Genomic DNA, 20,642 nt, shown 5'->3' on the forward strand with positions numbered 1-20,642 from the left:
TAGCCCCAGGATTTCACTCTTGTATTATCTACCTCGATCATCATGCTAGCCAGTGTGCACAGGCCAGAGCGATAACTACCTTTAAGGTCCCTTTGACACATGCCTCTCTGCCCAGTAGACTGTGGTGTCTTAGGAATAGAGTGCAAGAACCCACAGTGATCTTAAGGCCAACCAAGTTTGTCCTATGGAAGTTCCCACGACATGGAAGAATTGTTCTATGATGAGCCATCAATGGCTTGCCTTGCTTTTCTTGGTTGACTCGTATTCACTGGAATCTGTCTAACCTGGTCCATTGGCAGGTGAGATAAGGCCAGCACTAAGAAGACTGGTCCAGTGTTCAAATTTTCTCTCCCTGGGACAGAGGTGGGAACTGCCTTGAATGGAGGCATGTTGCCCTCCTACAGAGCAATGATCGATAGGGTTCCACCTGGAGAACACCTGCACCCCTCAGTTAAGTTTTTCATAACTCTCTTTTCTCCCTTGAGGTCCCTCATACCTGAACTTGCTCCCGCTGCATTTCTGACCTGGACCTCTGTAGTATCTAGAATGTCTGTCTCTGCAAACCTAATTTCTAGAGTTAACTACTCTACCCAGTCTGCTAAAAAAAAAAAAATGGATCATTTGTTTCCAACTTAGAAAAATATATAGAGCTTCAAGAGTCTTAAGAGTCTTTCTAGCAGAGGTAGTCATGGATAGGAAAGAGAACCTAATCTGCATGTTCTCTCCTTATCCAGTATTACTAACATGCAAATACCAGTCTTGTCTAATGTCTTATAACCACTGCCTCACACGCTCAAGGGTCCACCTATTCTAAATACAGTAATTTGTGCACTCTTCGTGGTTATGAGAGCAAAAATGGGGCGGACTGAACCAGGAACCCGAAACCAGACAATTCTATTCCTACCTTTGCGGTCCACCAGTTGCATGGCTATTTGGTAATGATCTGGCTGTGCCTCAAGGTTATTATAGACCTAGTTGTGTGCATTGTATTAGCACCTAGCAGATGACAAGTGTCACTGCCACCCTCTCCCCACAACTGGCAATCCATGCATGCATCAAGCCCTAGATCTGAAATGTTGCTGGTTACCAATATAGGTCAGTAGACATTTGAAGAATTTATCTACTAGGAGCACTTTTGCTACTGAGTGTACTTATAAAAGGAAAGACAAAAAGGTAGGGATTAAATGTCATTCTTATGGGAGCATCCAAAAGTTCTAGCAGCATTTGAGACTTTCCCCCACTGAACTGTTTTCATACTGGTTAAAGAGCAATTGGTCATACATGTGAGGGCACATTTCTAGTCTCGAGCCTGTCCAACTGATTTAACACTTATCCACACTTCTACCCTTATAGCAGTACAACAAATTATACAGCTTGGTAGTAAATTATGACAGCAGGAAGGATGAATTCTCCAATTTTCACAAGATTTGTTATTTTGTTAAATTTCTATCCGAGTAGTGAAATCAGCTTGCCATGTTCTGGGGGAAAACAAGCATGAAATTGATGGGACTGGATTAAAACCAAACCGTTTATTTGTTTTTCCACACAGGGTTTCTCTGTGTAGCCTTGGCTGTCCTGGAACTCAGAGATCCGTCTGCCTTTGCCCAAGTAGTGCTGGGATTAAAAGTGTGCACCAGCATCACCTGGCAATACTGAGCAGTTTAAACAGCTCACTGTGCGAAACCTTCTGATCCAAGAATCTGAGATGTCTTTTTCTTTAGACTTTTTCTTTTCATTCACTGGTTTTCACTATTAACTCTAAGCTTTGCCGTCTTTATTGTGTTCACTTTCTTTCTCTCCTTTCTTTCTTTCTTTCTTTCTTTCTTTCTTTCTTTCTTTCTTTCTTTCTTTTTTTTTTTTCCAAGACAGGGTTTCTCTGTATAACAGCTCTAGTTGTCATGGAACTTGTTCTGTAGAGCAGGATGGTCTGGAACTCAGAGATCTGTCTGTCTCTGCCTTCCAAGTGCTGGGATTAAAGACGTGGTCACCACATCTGTTTTTATTATTATAATTATTATATGTTTGAATGGATTGCTAAGATCGTCTACTTTCAGACTCCGGTCACTTGCAAACAGCTATGCTGTTTCTTTTAAAATCCAGATGCTTCTAGAATTTTTTAGTACAATTTATGCAAGACTCAGTATCTGTAGGGACTAAAGTCAATATAACATACAAACTAATTTTAAAGCAAAAGGGAACAGTTTTGTACATTAAAAACAAATCAGACAAACAGAAATATAAGATCCAAACTAGAAAGAAAAGGCGGGACTCACACTCTTCCTATGCGTGTCCTGTGTCATCCTTTTGGTTTCATACCTGGTTTTAGAAGCATTCTCTGCCTGCAGTGCCCGTGCACTTCTGAATGCATGGAAGGAACAGCTTTGCTTACCCAGATTTTATAAACACACTTTACTCCACAGCATCCTCTTTTTCCATTTTCATGTCTCAAACATGACATTATTAAAAGCGAAAGAACATGCTAATGGTGCTTTAGCATGAGGAGAAAATACAGTGATTAGGAAGGCCCAATAGAAGGCACTACAATACAATTACAATGTGTTACCCTCTTGGGAATAAGCTAGACTGTAACAAATGCTTTAGAAGCTTACATAAGAAGAACTAAAAATGATAGCGCATTTACTCTATCAAAGAATACACTAATATGTTAAAGCTAGATAATAATCAGTAAGGACATTTCAAGAATGGTAAAATACTCTAAAATATACAATATTTGAAGCTGTCACCATATTTTGTAATCAAAGTTTTTCTAAAATCAAAATCAATCAGCTTTTGTAATCAAAATCACAATTTTTCGAAAAAAAAAAACAAAACACTTTGTAATCAAAGTTTTAACTTTTTTCTTCCTTAGCTAACTCAACTCAGACTGGCCTAAAACTCTCCATATAGCAGAGGATGACACTGAGCTCCCAATCTCGGGGCTCCATGCACCTCCTAAGCGCTGTGATTGCAGGCACAAGCCACACATGGCCCCTAACACTGTAAATTACACTGATTACAAGGCACACAGTCATGTCCATTCTCTGCCCAACATGAGCTGGACTGCACCGCCTGCCTTCTGCTAACAATGACGCCATTCAAATGAATTAAACTTAGGTATGATAAAATCCACTGGAAGTGCTCTGGAGCCTGAGTTTTAACCTCTGGCATAAAGGGAGAGGACTTTCCGAGCAGGCAGCAGAGCCCTCATCTTTTTCATGACAGTGTAGAAAACTTTGAGTCCTTTTTGCTGGATCGGAAGACCAGTTTTCTCCATCTTCAGCTGTGGAGTAGGTCTTTGTATGGAGTTTGGTTTTTTCAGCATCGACTTTAGGATTTCTGAGTGTGTCTCTGACCTGGGCTAGGCTGAGCTTCTGAGAACTGGGTTTCAGTTTTGGAGCAGTACACTTAGTTTTCCAGGATACTGGAGCACTTTCGTCATCTGAGGAATCTCTTTTGAGGCAAACACTATTCTTCACAAGGTTCTTAGCAGTTTTCCCAACAACTTTTGGATTATGAGGTAGAGCAGAATTTGAGAGCCCAGCTTGAAGACTGGAGGTCTCTACTGTTCTGTTCTCAGAATCAGGTATGGAAGCATTGACTGTAGAGTTCCCTTGAAGGAGTTCGTTGTCAAGTCCTTTCAAGTTTTTGGACTCTTTGTGCAGTATTCCTGAAAATTCCTTTGAGAAATTTGATAAACAAACAGAGCTACTGTCAGTAACACAAGAGCCTTTTACTTTTAGGTGCAAACTTTCCAGGTTAGCCTTTGCTTGTACACTGTACTGAGGGCATGAGGATTTCATGTGGATTCGTTCCTTGAGAGGCAAATCGTGAAGACATAAGCCAGCAATGGCAGGAAGTAGACGCTCTGCAGGACTAGCCTTTTGAAGGTCTCTACCCAGCACGTCATTGTTTGTGGTGCATTGTTCTGATTTCTGTGACAATTGTTCTGGGTGATTTTCAGAGCCAGGAAGGATGGCTGATGACTCAAGTTCCGGCTGTAAATCTTGAGACAAAGTGTTCCTTTGAACAGCTGGAGAATTACTAAACGAAGTACCATCCCAGTCAATGGCACTCAACTGGAGGTCGGCAATCTCAGAGATATTATGGGACGAAGAGCTGGGCTGACTCCATTCTGAAACTAGAAAATCACTGACATCTTTAGTTTGCTTTCCAGAAGAAGGTCTTGGAGAAGGCATGGAATGTTTTTGCAAATTCAGACAGGAAGCACTTTCAGGGAAAACAAAACTAGGCAAGGAGGGAGAAATAGATTCCTGGGGAAAAATAGGGTCTGGAGAAATTTCCAAATTAATTTTGGGATGATGCTTGGGGAAGACTCCACATGTAGGTTTTAAAGTCATAAGTGACCGAGAACTGACTACACCATTCGGTTCTGGTAAACTGTTTCCTTTAGGCTTAACTTTCACACCTGAAAAGAAGGAAAAACATAGAATAAATACTCTTTTCCTTAACTTGGGGAAAAAAAGACTCAAGCAAGCAAAAATAAAAATAATACCCTAAACCAAAGAGTTAAACTAGTAATTTATGTAAGTTTTTTCTCCCCCATCTCCACCCAGTACCCGGTACATTCCTGGAAACACTATTAGTTTTCTCTGGGAAATGTCATTATTGAGTTACTTCCCTCACTGAATTCTGAGGAATAAAGAAAATGCACTTATAACACAAGATCTATTTGCAGGAGCTGTTCTAAAGCTGATTAGCATTAATGTTACAGCGCACAATTATTCTGTATTTAACTTATCCAAGTTAGTAAACAAAGAGCATGCTGGTGGACTCCCAACGTTTTAGTTTTAAAAGGAAGTGTATAGGGCTTGATACGAAATGCAGTGGAAGCACACCTGGCTGGTGTCTGGAAGGTCCTAGGGTGTGGTCCTTAGTGAGGCAGCATGGGGAAATAAAGCATAAGAAGAAGCAGAAGCAAGAGCATGGCTCTTACTCTTAGTTTCTACAATACTGGTGTATGGGAGAATTGTCTGTATTCTGTCAATCATGTTATAAATAAATGCTGATTGGCCAGGTAGGAAATATAGGCGGGAAAACCAGACAGGAAGTAGAAATGATGTAATGAGAACAGGAGAATTCTGGGAAGGAGGAAGTTTATTCTTCCCACTCCTGCCCAGACCACGGAAGCAGCAGGATGTGATCTGCTCCACTGAAAAATGTACTGAGCCACATGGCTAACACAGATCAGAAAAATGGGTTAATCAAGATGTGAGAGTTAGCCAGTGAGAGGCTAGAGCTAATGGGCCAACCAGCTTATAATTTATGGAGACCTATTTGAGATTTTCTTTGGGGCTAAACAGTTGTGGGGGACCTGGTGGGGGGACAGAAAACCCCAACAAGAAACAGGACCCTCCATGTTACACTGGTGTGCTACAGAAGCACGAGCTCAGCCCTTGCTCTTGGTTTACACAATGCTGGTGCCCAGCACAAGCTGCACAACACTTACTCTTCTGTTTCTTCTTTTGGGTTTCTGACTGTTGTTTCTGGTAGACAGCAACAACCTCAGGATAGGCTGCTTCAAACAGTGATGCGTCTTCGATGGTAAGGGGATCCAGTTCCCCAGCCTCTGTGTCTTCCACTCCATAATGTTCTAGAAGATTAAAAATACAGCAAAGCAGACAACTAGAGGTTTAAGAACTGAAGCTGGGCGGTGGTAGCACACACCTTTAATCCCAGCACTCGGAAGGCAGAGGCATCTCTGCATTCAAGGCCAGCCTGGTCTACAAGTGATAGTTCCAGGACAGGCTCCAAAGCTACAGAGTAACCTTCTCTCGAAAAACCAAACCAACCAACCAACCAACCAACCAAACAAAACAACAACAACAACAAAAAAAGGGTTTAAAAACCGTTTTTCAAGTAGTTATCAGGAAAACAACACTGTCCAAATATGAGCAGGTAATTCACTGCAAATCTTGCTCTACAACATGGCCACTTCTTGGTTTCTTATTTCTGATAATTATATACAGGCATAGAATGAGTCCCGGTCACTTACTACGGCTACCTTATCACACTTACTGGCTGGCTCTTTTCTCCCTCCTATCCTCAGGTATTTGTGGTTGTTGCTTTTTGCTTATAACAAGTCTTCTTTTAAAATTTTATTTATTTATTATATATACAGTGTTTTGCCTGCATCCAGTAGAAGGCACCAGATCTCATTACAGATGGTTGTGAGCCACCATGTGGTTGCTGGGAATTGAACACAGGACCTCTGGAAGAGCAGCCAATGCTCTTAACCTCTGAGCCATCTCTCCAGTCTGTTGTTGCTTTTTAAACTGATTTTATTTTATTTTTCTAGGAGAGCTGAAAGGGAGATTTCTTTTTAACATTCAAACTTTAAATTCTCTTGTTTCAGAAATAGTAATGTCAGTTGAGAGAACAGAAAACTTTCTTTAGATAAAATGCTAAAATAAGAGACAAGGAATGGGATAAACAATTTCCTAGACAAAGAGTTTCCTGTGTACCAGGCAAGCTACACCTCCATATTCTCAGGCCTGGTCTCGAATGCCTCACTGTTTTCTACTTCCATCTGTTTTCCTGCAAATTTCATAACTGTATTCTTCCTTAAGGCTGAATAAAATTCTATAGTGTACATGTACTAAATTTTCTCATTATCTAGTCATTTCCTTATAGACATTTAGTCTGTTTCCTTTCTCATGTGAATGCAGCATCAGTAAATACACGTGTGTAAGTATCTCTCTGGAAGTGCAGTCCTCTGAGAATTTGCCTAGGGTTGATATAGCTGGGTCCTGTTTAGTTTATTTCCCCCTAATTTCTTTGAGAAACCTCTGTACTAATTTACACTTCTACCAACAGTCAATAAAGGATTTATCTTTTTTCACATTCTCACCAGCATTTGTTGTGATTTGCTTGCTTCTGACTGGGATTACACTGAATCTGAAAGTGGTTCTAATTTGTACTCTACAGGGGCCTATGGCAGAGGGGGAAAGGAAGCGGGGGTGGGGGGTGGGGAGGGCAACTGAACGCATAATATGAAAGCAAAAAGGGTAATATTGGAGGTGGAACGGTATAAATGGGGATTTGGAGAGGGGAGAATGTCCCTATGTGAACCAGAAAACATAGTATTTATGAAAATGACATAAGGAAACAGTAGTTTGTAAGTGGGTTAGAAAAAAAAGACTTATAAAGAGGATATAAGGTATTGCTTTGTCAGATCTGACCACACTGTTCTGGTGAGGATGTGGAAGGACTCTAGAAGTCTGGCTAAGCTCTGGGCTGTCCTGTAGGAGCTTAGAAGGTAAGAATGCTGAGAGCTGCAGAGGATGGAGGCTTGGCTTCTGTAGTTTCAGAGGGAAATCTGAGAGTTCCTTAAAGACTCTCTGGGGGCCATGTGCTATTTTGAACTAAAAATCCGTGGTTCTGGTTACTTGGGGCCAAAAAATTAGCTGTGATTAACAAGAGACCAGTACCCCTGAAGTGAAACTGCTTAGCTGGGGATGAGAAATCAGTGGTGATAAAGAAAAGAGAATCATTGAGTAAGATCTTTTGAGAAGTATTTCCTTGGGGCCAACACACATAGTCCGAGTTCCAGGGGTGGCCATGGTTGTTCCTTGTGTGGGCAGCTGGTGTTGGTCATGTGTATTAGTCTCTAGGTGGTTTTGAAGGCATGAAGGGGTGGTCATGGAGAGATGCTGATACTTGGCACTTTGAGAAGCCAGAAGAGAACAAAGGTGCAGCCTTAGTAGCAGTTGAAGGCCCAGAACTGAAGGGGTCATGATACCATGAAGAGTCCAGGAAAGGCCACTGGTCAAAGTGTAGGAAACCCGAGTACTGTGGAAGGACTGCCATGCGCAGCAGCAGCTGGGATGTGGAGCCGGCTGGAGCCTAGGAGACAAGCTGTGTGTGCCGTGGGCTGTGGAAAGCACTTAGGGGAGCCCAGAATATCGTGAGTGGGTCCCAAAGTGTGACACTAAACCCTGAACTGCTGGACTTTGGTTTTGCTTTAACCTAACCATGACTGTCCCTGGCTTTTCCCTGATAGAGTAAGGAAGTACTTAACTTATTTTAATTTTACAGGAGTCCACAGTTGAGAGACTTTGGATTTTTAAAGAGATTTTGTAGTTTTCCAGAGACTTGAAATTTTAAAAGAGAACTTGGATTTATTTTTAAAGAGATGGAACTTTGAAAGCGTTTGAGTTGGGAAAGCCTGTGAACTTGTATGCTTGTATGTCATTTTATATTTTGTTATTTATTAAAATGAGATAGCAAAAAACTGAATCCTGCAAATTTTTCTCCAACCTCCACAGGTACACCGTAGCATGCCCATGTGTGCTCCCACACCCCCACACACAGGTACCTGCACACAAAAGGATGGAATAAAACTCCATGAATCTCGAGTCATGTCTCTTGCCTCTAGCTTGGAAGCTTAGCCAGGTCTTTCACAATTTTTACATTGTAGCAAAAGTACAAATTACTTCAGGAACTAAACAGGATAAAGGAAAGGGAGGAAATATTCTTATGACTCTCTCGCCTCAATTGCTTTAGAAACATCTGACTATGATAGTCCAAAGACAGAGCACTTGTGGAAGCAATTTTTTTTTTTTTGGTTTTTCGAGACAGGGTTTCTCTGTGCTTTTGGAGCCTGTCCTGGAACTAGCTCTGTAGACCAGGCTGGTCTCGAACTCACAGAGATCCGCCTGCATCTGCCTCCCGAATGTTGGGATGGAAACAATTTTTAAAAAAATTTTAATCACAACATTAAATCTAAAATTAAAGAAATGTCAAAGACATTAAAATTAAAGGCACTTGAGGTTTATCACCTTGATTAGTCAAGATCTATTTAAAATAGATAAAATAAAACATAATTCACAGTACATGTGATACTTTTCATGACTTTTCACAAGCATGTATGCTTTCTAAACATTCACTCTCTACTTCACATTCGGATCAAACGCCGTAGATTAGACATTCTGTGTATAATGAATACATACCAGGCTTTTCCCATTCTATTTCAAGGCAACGAACTCCATTTCTGATTCGGGGCTTAACAACTCTGAAAAATAAATTTATATACTGAGGTCTAACTGTACAAGCTATTTGTAAAATTTTAATTTATATACTTCAATTTCCATCCATATTTATTCTAAGTAATGATATAAGGAATCAGTGCCCAGATTCTTTGGACTCAGTTGAATAATTTAATTGTGAGGCAGAGTTGAATATTGTTAGATTAACTCAATATATATACATATATGTTTTCATTGCATTTATTATTTTATTTGTGAGTGTTTTATCTGCATGTATTTAGGTGCAGCAGCTGCATGCCTGATGTCCATCGAGGTCAGAAGAGGGACTGAGATGCCCTGGAACTGCACTGACAGATGGCTGTGAACTACCATGTGGGTTCTGTAGCTCTTGTACACCAGGCTGGCCTCGAACTCACAGAGATCCGCCTGCCTCTGCCTCCCAAGTGCTGGGATTAAAAGCGTGCGCCATATTCAATGCAATATGCATTTTAATAGATAAATTTAACCCACTTACGTTTATTAGGACTAGTGAGAGTTGAACTCATTCATAAATTTTATGTTTTCTGTTAGCAATGTTTTTCTTTGCTACTCACTTCCTTCTTCCTATATACTCTTAGTTTGATAGTTTATTTCTTACTTTTACTGTAATTGTTTGAAAGTCAGATATTGTATTTCTAGTAAAAAAACATGCCAATACACAACAAATAGAAATAACACTCTCAAAATATGTATTTAATGATTTAAGACTAACACTCGGAATACAATCCAAAATAAAGGGTTTTAGTTTGACATTTATTAATCATTAAAATTATGTGAGTATAATTATGCAGGTGAATAATTTCACCCAGTTCATAAAATTATTGACCAATCTTGAGTTCACATCTTCCTCTGGCTTCAGTATACTTCTTATAATTTAAAATATTATTCTATATTACCCCATCATTTTGTTTTCTTTGGTTCACTGAAAGAGCTCTTTGTTAAGCCCTGTTCTTTTTATATTTTCTGTACATTTTTATACTTTTTAAGTAGCATGCATTAGAAGTTGAAAGTATGGCCGGGCGGTGGTGGCGCATGCCTTTTTTTAAAAATATTTATTTATTATGTATACAATATTCTGTCTGCATGTATGCCTGCAGGCCAGAAGAGGGCACCAGACCTCATTACAGATGGTTGTGAGCCACCATGTGGTTGCTGGGAATTGAACTCAGGACCTCTGGAAGAGCAGGCAATGCTCCTAACCACTGAGCCATCTTTCCAGCCCGGTGCACGCCTTTAATCCCAGCACTCGGGAGGCAGAGGCAGGCGGATCTCTGTGAGTTTGAGGCCAGCCTGGTCTACAAGAGCTAGTTCTAGGACAGGAACCAAAAAGCTACGGAGAAACCCTGTCTCGAACAAAAAAAAAAAAAAAAAAAAAAAAAAAGAAGTTGAAAGTATGTTAATACCTGAATTTACTATGTTGTCTTGAGTGTGAGGCCTGACTATGCTTTTAATTTTCAGGCTTTCCTCCACCTTTGGAAAACAACTAGTATACACTCGAGGAGAAATATTAATACTTCCAGCCAGCAAGTATTCAAGTGGAACTTTTTTAATAGTTTAAAAATAATTTTTTTAGATTTATTTTACATGTATGTATATTTTTACATGCATGTATGTTTGTGCACAATAAGCATGTACAATGAAATGCATCAGAAGTCAGAAAAGGGCATCAGATGTCCTGGAACTGAAGTCACAGATGGTTGTGAGCTACCCGATGGGTGCTGGGAAGCGAACCCGGGTCCCCTGCCAGAGCAACAATTGCTCTTAACTGCCAAGCCATCTCTCTAGTCCCAACCATACAGCTCCTTAAATTACATTACCTAATTGGCTGTAGTTGACTAGAGTTTTTTCTTCCAAGTTTTCTTTCTGTCATGTCATAGCGGGTCAAAAGCACCAACAATTTCTCACATGCATAGTGACTAGGCCACTCCATTTTTTGAGCAGTAAATCTCTATAAATACAGTAAAAATAAATATTAAAACTTTTCGAACAAGAAATACTCTCAGATAACATTATCTTTTCTCTAAGAGTAATGCTAATATAGTATTAATGAGAATATTCCCTAAAAAAAAAAAGAGCTCCCTAAGGACAATGAAAGAATAATGTGGTTGAGAGGGTTCTCTATTCAGATGGCCAGCTTATGTCCAATATGGTGGGTGAAGTGCCTTGACCTCTTAGGCCATTTTTCTATTTTTAAGTGAAAAGAAGGTAACCGTGTTGACAGGTTATGTAGATTAAGTGGGAAAACACTTAATTCATTATGTATTACAGTTGTCAACGAGGTAGAGTGAAACTAGATTTACTCAGCCATCCTTTCCCCCTAAGTACAACATCAGGGGTTAAAATACTCTCATTTAATCCTCATGGTGACTTGATGAGGTGGTAATATTATTTCTGTTTTAAGGATATTTCACATTTAGGGTCATATAGTATATTTGACAATAGCACCCCTTGTCCCAAGCCCTTCTTTCCCAGATATATTCCTGGAATCAATGTGTCTATACATGGTGACTGAGAATCTTCTGAGAAGCAGCTTGTGTTTGCCTTATGGTCTGGAAAGTATGGACCTAGCATAGCTAAGGGGTAAAGGTTATAAACAGATGCTGAAGAATATAGGGACAGTCAATAGCTATCTGTCTTAGTTTTGAAGTCTCCTCTTATACACTGTAGTTAGTATCCTTCCTATCTTCCTCATGTCTAATTTTACTATTTTTTTTCGAGACAAGGTTTTTTTGTAGCTTTGAAACCTGTCCTGGAACTCGCTCTATAGATCAGGTTGGCCTCAAACTCACGGAGATCTGCCTATCTCTGCCTCTTGAGTGCTAGGATTAAAGGTGTGCACCACCACCACCCAGCCTAATTTTAATATTAAGTAAGAATTTATTTTCAGATACCTGAAACAATAATAAATCAGGTCTTTGATAACTGAGGGGTTTTAACATTTTATCCTTATTCAAAAGGAATTCTTGGATGACCTAAGTGTAAAAAAACAAAAACAACAAAAAAACAGGAATGAGAACTTCAAAATATGTTTTATTATTATTATTATTTATTATTTATTTTATTTAAAAATAAATATATAATTGGATTATTATTACCTCATGGAATGGAAATCCTTTGCAACTGCAAGCTTTCCTGGAGATAAATCACACATATTATAAAGACCATCAAAGAATTACAGACTGAAATCTCATCTAATCTCGTTTTATAACAAATACCCATGTACAATATCTTATATACAATTTCCAAGCCTTTCTCTGGAAAACTGTTAAACTGCTACCTTCTCAGATGAATTTTATCTTTATTTTTTTATAATATTTATTTATTTGTGTGTGTGTGAGTTTGTGTAGGCAAACGTGAACAGCACACGTGTGGCGGAAGTAGGTTCTCTCCTCTACCATGTATGCTCTGGTGACTAAACTCAGGTCACTGGCGTAGCAGCACCACCTTTACCTGCTAAGCCATCTCGTCAGCTCCTTCGATGGATGATTTTTCCCCCTTTGGTTTTCCTGAAGCAGAGTCTCACTGTGTAACTCTGGCTGGCCAGGAGTGTGCTATGGAGACCAGGCTGGTTTCTCTGCCTCCCAAGTGCTGGGATTAAAGGTGTGTGCCACTGTGACTGGTCTAGATGGATGAAACTTGTCTTAACAGAATCAACAACACAGTGTGTGAGGCATGATTAATCTAGACATGTGGGGAAAGTAAATCAACCTCAGATTCTATACAAGTCATAAAAAAAGCATTAAGTGGCTCAAAACAACTTACTTTTTAATATTGTTTTCTATTTCATTTAGTTGTCTACTATGGTTTGTCTGGTGCCATTCACAGGGACAGCGGTATTCATAATCATGTGGTTCACAGTATCTATCACTGTTACATAACATGCATCCGTTACGTTCGTGATCCTTAGGCGAACCTTTTTGGAGACACAAAGATGTGTGACTTTTACTGCTTTGCTGAATGAGTTTCAACATATACCTTTTTTTCTCTCGCTATCTAAAATCTCAAAATTACTATTATCTGTGCAGCTGGTTGAAAGAATAATGCACACCAGAGTGGTTCTGAGGACAAATTATAACTTACTATCATGATACTGCTCACAGCATACTCATTTATTTGAAGTACTAATTAATTTATGTCCAATAATGGAAAACTTCTGGTTTATAGTAGCTATAAGGTAGGAAAGTAGAACTTAATTATTAGTAGGAAAGATTATTCCCTTAATAATTCATGAAATGGTTTCTTTATTGAAAAGACTGCCCACTTTGTGTCCGTTGTCAGTGTGTATGTCTCAGTTACTCAGGGCTGTTTTAAACTACACTTGGGGAAGGAAGACTGCAGCTCAGGTGAGGGTGAAAGGAACCACATTCAGGGATACCTTTTGGTTTTGTTTGTTGTTGTTGAGTCAGTGCCAGAGCCCCCTGAATCCCTTCCAGTTGACTAAAGGTCAAAGTGTTCAGGCCTATTCTTGATCCTTCAAGGTTACGACGTGAGGTTTGACCCAGCGAGTGGCTGCCTACAGGAAGCTTGGCCTAAGATGTGGTCCTTGCTTGTCCTACCTAAACAACTGAATACTTAACTCAGGATAGTGACTTGCTGTTTCAGGTATTGAAGAGGTAATTACTCTGTGCTTTGTATCATGGCAAACAAGTCTTTTGCCTTTTTCTCCCCTTTAGGTTTGGGCTATATAAAGCATATGAAAAATAAACATGGGCAGATTCAGTATTCACTGGGTTGCCCTCCCGAAGTATGAGGAGCAGGACTGTGAATGAAGACTAAGACTCCAATGCTCTGGAGGAGTGTCCTAAGCCTGCTTACCTGGATGGGAGCACACAGAGCAGTGAGCTATGCTTTTAGCTACTGGTTGTGGAGCAGAGGAGCAAGGTTCTTCAATCCACTGGTTAAACCTTTATTAGAAAATGGGTTAAAAATTAAAAACAGAAAAAAAATGAGGTAATAAAGAATGTTCTCAAATGTCAGTTTATCCTATTCCCTTCAATCTATCAAATTATTTTCTCCTTGCTGTTCATAAACGCACTTGCATAGCCTGGAAAAATGCTATTTTCTATAAGCTTTACATGTGGTCCCAGGTAGAGAAGAATTGCAAAGGGAAGCAGAGTGTGCATATGTGCATGTCTGTGCAGATGTATATCTAATCACTGTCATCAGCCTTTTTGTTCCTGTTTGATGAGTTTGTTAGGCAGCAATATATGGGGAGAATAATTTATATTTGTCCTTTCCCATATTGTTACCATGTGCCAGAGTATAGAACAGGCAGACTTAGATGTACGGTCACTATTTTTAAATGGAAATAAAGATAAAGAGTAATGTGTTTGTACAAATAAAACATTAAGTTTTTGGATAAAATTTTAATAAATAATTTAAAATGCTAATCAACTTTGTAATGGTCTGTCCTGTGTCTTTAAGAGACACTCTCCCCTACTCCCCTGCCATCCTCTGAGGCAAACTGATCTTCAGCTTCCAGCCTGAGCCTTTTCTTTTCTGTCTCCCTCTCAAAGAGGCAGCTTCTGCCTCTCCCCACTTCTCTTCCCCCTTCGGTCCCCCATTCTGTTTCTCTCTCTCTCTTTCTGCTCTCCTCCCTTTCCCTTCCATAACCCACTAAATAAATATCCAACCTCACTCTGCATGGCACGCCTATCCATCTGTCTCTCCCCTGCCGCCCAGGACTAGCTGTCTTTGGAGACCTGTGGCATGATCTTGTGTGCCATCCCTGCCTGGGACTGGCTGCTCTGGGCCCAGCTCGGGGGCCTGCAGTATGGTCTCATGGCCCGCTCCCGCTGCAGTCACTCAGGGATCCACGGCATTTCATTTTTACCATTACAAGTTTCCTTTTCTTAATTTGTTGCATACAAATGGCAAAACGTTTCTGTTTAATGCAAGATTTTAAGAAATGTATGCAACTGTTAAAATTTTGAGTAATAAAATTTTTGGTTTTGCCTAAAGTTTCAAGTTAACATAATTCTTTCAAGAAGACCTAGATGCTACTCATAAAACATTTAGTTTTCAGGGTAATGTGTAGTACTGAGGTAAATAAATAACTATTGGAAACTCTGACTCATTTACTATCAAGAATAACTAAAGTATTCTAAAGTAGTATTCTAAAAATCAGTATTAATAGCTTCTGGATAAATGATAGAACTTCAAAGATTAAAAAATAGGGAAAATACTATAAATTATCAAAATGAGAATGGATAATTATAAAAAATTCTGATCATTTTCAAGTGTAAATACTATGTTTAAATATTGTCAAAAAATACCTATTTGCTGACACTATTTTAATAAGAGTAGCTCAGAGTCAGATAAATATCATATTTACTTGTGTCTCATTCTTTATTTCATGGCAAAAACAAATCTGATTTATTTATTTATTCCCATGTCAAATTATACCATTTCTTCTCCGTTTTGGCACAATAATCACACAGGTCCTTCAGCAACTTACTGAAGACTTTGCTATACCAACATTTTATAGCTAAAAGAAAAGCATTGTAAGACAGGGTACAGAAATTTGAAAGATTTGTCAGTCATTTTTTCACTTCTGCTACCTTTTCTTTTGAGAAATACAGTACCTCAGACCTACTGAGGGTTGGTCAAGACTATGTTCAGCTTCCCAGGTTTCATTTCTTTCTTATTTTATAGCTTACTGTCATTAATCTTAATTTTTATAAACTATTGCTTTCATCAAGCATATGTAATTCACAAGTTTTTTTTTTTTAATTTTTTTTTTTTCCGAGACAGGGTTTCTCTGTAGCTTTGGTGCCTGTCCGGGAACTAGCTCTTGTAGACCAGGCAGGCCTCGAACTCCCAGAGATCCGCTTGCCTCTGCCTCCCGAGTGCTGGGATTAAAGGCGTGTGCCACCACCGCCTGGTGTAATTCACAAGTTTTAAGAGAATTTAAGTAGTTTGCAAATTTCAATATAATCTATATCTTAATTAGACCATCATCTGTAGAGCTCAAATTAGAATATATTACTAAATATATAGCAGCAAGACAAACAACAAAGCTGAAGTTTTTAATAATTAGTTTTACTTATTGTAGTATTGTGCATATGCATACCTATACAGTGCGTGTGTACATGCTGGTGTGGACTTGTGCTGGTACACACGTACACGTGTGCAGACAGGCGTGTGTATGGCAGCGAGACGACAACTCTCAGGTATCAGTTCTCTCCTCTCATCATGGAGTCTAGCAATCAAATGAACCCAGGTGGTCAGGCTTGCACTGTGACTCCCAACACTTGCTGAGACATGTTGTTGGCCCAAAGTAAAAGTTGTTTATTCAAAGTTACTTATTAAATATTTTCAACATGCTATGTAATACTTCATTTGTACAAATTAAATATATTATCAAAGCATTACATACAAAATTATTTTAATGTTTTCATCTTTACTTGATGCTAATTGTCTAAAACAACCTATGGAAAAATGTCCATGGCTATAAGTTACTATATCTGTACTATGTGTGGTGAAACAAAAGTACATACTTAAATGTTATGGTTTAAATAAAAACACTGTGCTGTCCCTGAGTGGTGGCAGTGGGCAGCGGGCCATGAGAGCATGCCGCAGGTCCGCAAGTGGCAGCAGGCAGTAGACATCGGGTCCCGAGACCACAGCAGGCCATGAAAGCAGCCGGGTCCCAGGAAGGGAGCCCCCGAGTGGCCCGCAGGTCATGAGGGCCAGTGGTTCCTGCATGGAGCCGCATGGTGGGTGAGAGACCAAGACGGATAGGCATGCCATGCAAAGTAAGGTTGGGTATTTATTTAGTGGGTTATGGAAGGGAAGGGAAAAGAGGGAAGGAGAGAAGGGAGAAGAACAGAGAGAGGCAGAGAGAGTGAGTGAGAATGGGGTGGGGCAGGAGGAGCCACAGCAGCAGCTACCTCTTAGGGGAGAGATGGAAAGGAAGAGGCTTGGGCTGCAAGCAGGAAGGTCTGCCTATGGGGTGAAGGGGGGTGGGGGAGAGGGAGTGGCGGGCCCTTGTCTCTTAAAGGGACTGGACAGACCATTACACTTAATAGCATGCTTCAAACATATTCATTTTCTTCTTCTGGAAGAGTTCAAGATAAGTAGGAATTAATCACCAAAAATGAAAACACAGAGTATTTCAAAAGTAATCGTTTCTGTAAACTTACTGCTAAGTCCAACAAGAATTAAGTGTCCAGTGTGGAGTAAAAAGCAACACTGAGTTACCTCTGAAGCAAACTTTGACCTTTCAAAATCCGCAGAAGTTTTAACGCTTGTTCTTTTCCAACTCCAGGCACTCCCTTTCATAAAGTGGAGAAAGAAACTTAAATGTTAATCTGGAGTGATGGAATGCATATAGAGGTATAATAGTTATCTCTGCTTTTTACACAGGGTATTTAAGAAACAGTTATCTTCCTAATCCTTATCCTTATGAAGAAAATGTGACACAGTGTTGGGAGCCATGAATGGATTACCTCAGTAATGATGCTCTCTACAGCAGCGACAACAGCATTACACATGTGTGCAGCTAGACAGCTATGACAAATACAGAGCTAAAAAATAGGTAAAGCCATAGTAGAAGCCAGCACCGCTATCAAACAAAAGAGGAACTCTTAAACTTCTTTGAGAGGTCGCTCAACCATACATGTCAATCTCTTTGAGGCTGAAGCCATGGGAACACTTACTGAACTCGCCTTTGTAATGTTTATTGTCACAAAGTTGCTTTTTATAGCATTATCTGAGATGCTGATTGTTTTGGATTTATTACTTATTATTGTGTATGTGTGTGTGTGTGCATGCGTGTGTGCATGATGTGTATGAGCATCTGTGCCATGGCTTCTGTGGAAGGTCAGAAGAAATTTTGTGTACTTGTTTTTCCCCCTTTCACCTTTATGTGTATCTCAGGCACAGAACTCAGGCTGTAACACTTGCATTGCAGTGTTTTCGCCTGCGAATCATCTCATCAGTCCTGCTGATTATTTCTGAGAGTCAATGTCTTATACTTAATTATATACACATACTATGTACACACACACCTGAATGCATGCACACGCGCGAGCGTGCACACACACATGCACACACACACACACACACCATGTGAAAATATTGAGAAAGAAATGATAAGCTCAGCTTGCCTTTGGAAGATAATCACAGCCAAGAAGTACTGCCAGTCCAACAAGGGCATCGCGATCCAAGCCCAGCTTACTCTTGATAGATGATATCGTGTAACACTCAACATGTGGATCCTAAAGACAGCACAGAGTTTTCATCTTCAAAGTGGTTTATGTTAAACAATAGAAAGAATGACTTGTCATTTAAAGTCTTTTTCTAGAAATTTAAACAACAAAATGATCCTGATCACAACAATATCTATAATGTGATATTTCAACAAATGGATAAAGTGTAACTGAAAGTTCCTCGTTATCGGCTGTCTTTCAAAGTACCAGAAGGTGCTGTGACTGCTGCTGTGGGGACGAGAAAATCATCAATAAGCTAATTCAGCTATGAGCCCTGTGAGCTACAATCATGACCAGCATGTTAAGATTTGCCCATGGGTTCATTAGTGAATGCTATCTGTTATGGGTGTAACTGCTTTATGATTGGATTTAAGAAGCACTCTACAAAAGGCAAACACATGCTTGGTACTGTATATCTGGTCAAGGACCCATGGGTGGGGAGCTCATGGACCCCAGGGATGAACCTACTACTATATTTTGCTAAATGGATATAGTATCAAACTGCCCTCTAAGTTTGCATCTCTGTACCTATAGACTTTTTTACTGTCAGAACTCACTAGAGAAGCAATGGGCTTTATCTGCACAGAGTAAGTGTATGTACAGTGTCCACACATGCATATCATACTTCCTTTCACCAAGGCTCAGGAATCATGGTAGCAGAGTAGGCAGAAAGAGTGCAAAGCTAGAGGCTGGGAGGACCGGAGCAAGAGTGACTTTTGGACATGACAAAATCATTGCATTCATGAGCTCAAAGTAGCTGTGTGTGCCCCCAAAGATGAGGAGAGCAACATTTCAGAATTTAGTAGGAGGAGGCTTAGGAGCCCCCACCCCTAGCTGAAGAACTATTGACAGCTGCTGGCTTCTGTGGGTGAGAGAGTCAATCTTTTTCAAGGATGTTAACTCTAGTAGGTTGTCCATGTTGTAAGTGGATAGTCTCATATCCAATGATACATGGTCATTATAAACTAGAACCATAGGCTATAAAAAATACCAAAAAATAAAGACTGTGAATTTGGAAGGGTGTGCTGCATTTTTTTTTCTTTTTTTTTTTTGCTGTTGTCAACAACACAAGCTATAGTCATCTGGAAAGAAGGAATCTCAACCGAGAAAGTATTTTCATAAGATTGGTCTGTAGGCAAGTCATTGGGGGCACTTTCTTCATTAATGACTAATGTTGGAGGGCCCAGGCCTCTGTGGGTAGTGACATCCCTGGGCAAGTTTTCCTTGGCTGTACAAAAAAGCAAACTGAGCAAGCTCTGGGGAGCAAGCCAGAAAACAGCATTCCTCCCTGACGGCTCCCTGCTCCATCAGTTCTTGCCTCCAGATTCCTGTACTGGCTTCCTTCAATGATGACAATGACCTGGAAGTATAACTTAAATAAACTCTTTCCTCCCCAACTTGTTTTTGGTTGTGGTGTTTATCATAACACAGAAAGCAAACTAAGATAGAGCAAGTAGGGATGGGAGTTAGACCAGGAAGGAGCAGCTGGTAAATGATTGAAGTACATTGAACTCATGTATAAAATTATCTAATTACCAAAAATATTACATTTAAATAAGAAAAACCTTTCATAGTGGGCAATTTCTTTCTCTCTATGGCTTTTGGTGTCTAAAAAGTACAATGTATAGGATATACCGTAGAAAACAAACATTCACTATAACTGTGTTACCTAAAGTTAATTATTAGTAGCTTGGTACACTTTATTCTAAAAAAAAAAATTCCTTTCTCTGACATTTATTATTAATATATACTACTAATTCTTTTTGTTTGTTTGTTTTTGTTTTTCAAGACAGGGTTTTTCCATGTAACAGCCGTGGCTGTCCTGGAACTAGCTCTGTAGACCAAGCTGGCCTCAAACTCACAGAGATCCGCCTGCCCCTGCCTCATGAGTGCTGGGGTTAAAGTTATGCATCACCACCACCCTGCTATAATTTTATTTTTAATAAAGGTAGAATTATATAAAAATATTGTTTTGTAACACTCCCACTAACACTATGCCTGGATATTTTTTTTTGTCACTAGCACATCTCGCCCGCCCTTTACTGAGACAGGGTTTCACTGAATTTGCTATGTGAACTAGGCTGACCTGGAGCTCACAGAGATTCTTCTGCCCATATCCACTGTGCTGGGATTAAAGGTGTGCACCATGTGCTCTAAGACATACCTTTATATGACTGCTTAGCATTGGATTATACTGACTTAGCAATAACACTTCTTGTGGAAACCTACTAGTGTTTTGAGAGAAATGGCATGAAGCTTAGTTTTGTTGGCTGTAATATACCAAATGCCTAGGTAGAGACTGCCTAGTCTTCTTCCACCTGAATTGCTGCAGTAAAAATGATAATTGGCAAGAATCCCTAGCTGGAAATCATAACTGGGGAACATT

General features: G+C 39.7%; 1 protein-coding gene across 2 annotated transcripts in view; it reads right to left on the minus strand.

Moving 5' to 3' along the window:
* Positions 1-1,339: 1,339 nt before the first annotated feature.
* Gen1 (GEN1 Holliday junction 5' flap endonuclease) overlaps positions 1,340-20,642 on the minus strand; it is a 33,127-nt gene continuing 13,824 nt past the window's right edge. Inside the window, exons 5-15 of one of the 2 annotated variants that reach the window (XM_075984019.1) lie at positions 18,155-18,265; positions 17,247-17,320; positions 16,117-16,245; positions 13,860-13,948; positions 12,807-12,957; positions 12,140-12,176; positions 11,936-12,016; positions 10,862-10,992; positions 8,970-9,031; positions 5,468-5,611; positions 1,340-4,426 (exon numbers count right to left, since the gene is read on the minus strand). In XM_075984019.1, the coding sequence (XP_075840134.1) occupies positions 3,111-4,426; positions 5,468-5,611; positions 8,970-9,031; positions 10,862-10,992; positions 11,936-12,016; positions 12,140-12,176; positions 12,807-12,957; positions 13,860-13,948; positions 16,117-16,245; positions 17,247-17,320; positions 18,155-18,265 (2,325 nt within the window). In that variant the 3' untranslated portion in view covers positions 1,340-3,110. The remainder of the gene's footprint in view (positions 4,427-5,467; positions 5,612-8,969; positions 9,032-10,861; positions 10,993-11,935; positions 12,017-12,139; positions 12,177-12,806; positions 12,958-13,859; positions 13,949-16,116; positions 16,246-17,246; positions 17,321-18,154; positions 18,266-20,642) is intronic. The other variant, XM_075984020.1, reaches the window with a different exon arrangement.

The sequence above is a fragment of the Microtus pennsylvanicus genome, chromosome 8 (assembly GCF_037038515.1).
Source record: "Microtus pennsylvanicus isolate mMicPen1 chromosome 8, mMicPen1.hap1, whole genome shotgun sequence".
Classification (NCBI taxonomy): Eukaryota; Metazoa; Chordata; class Mammalia; order Rodentia; family Cricetidae; genus Microtus; species Microtus pennsylvanicus.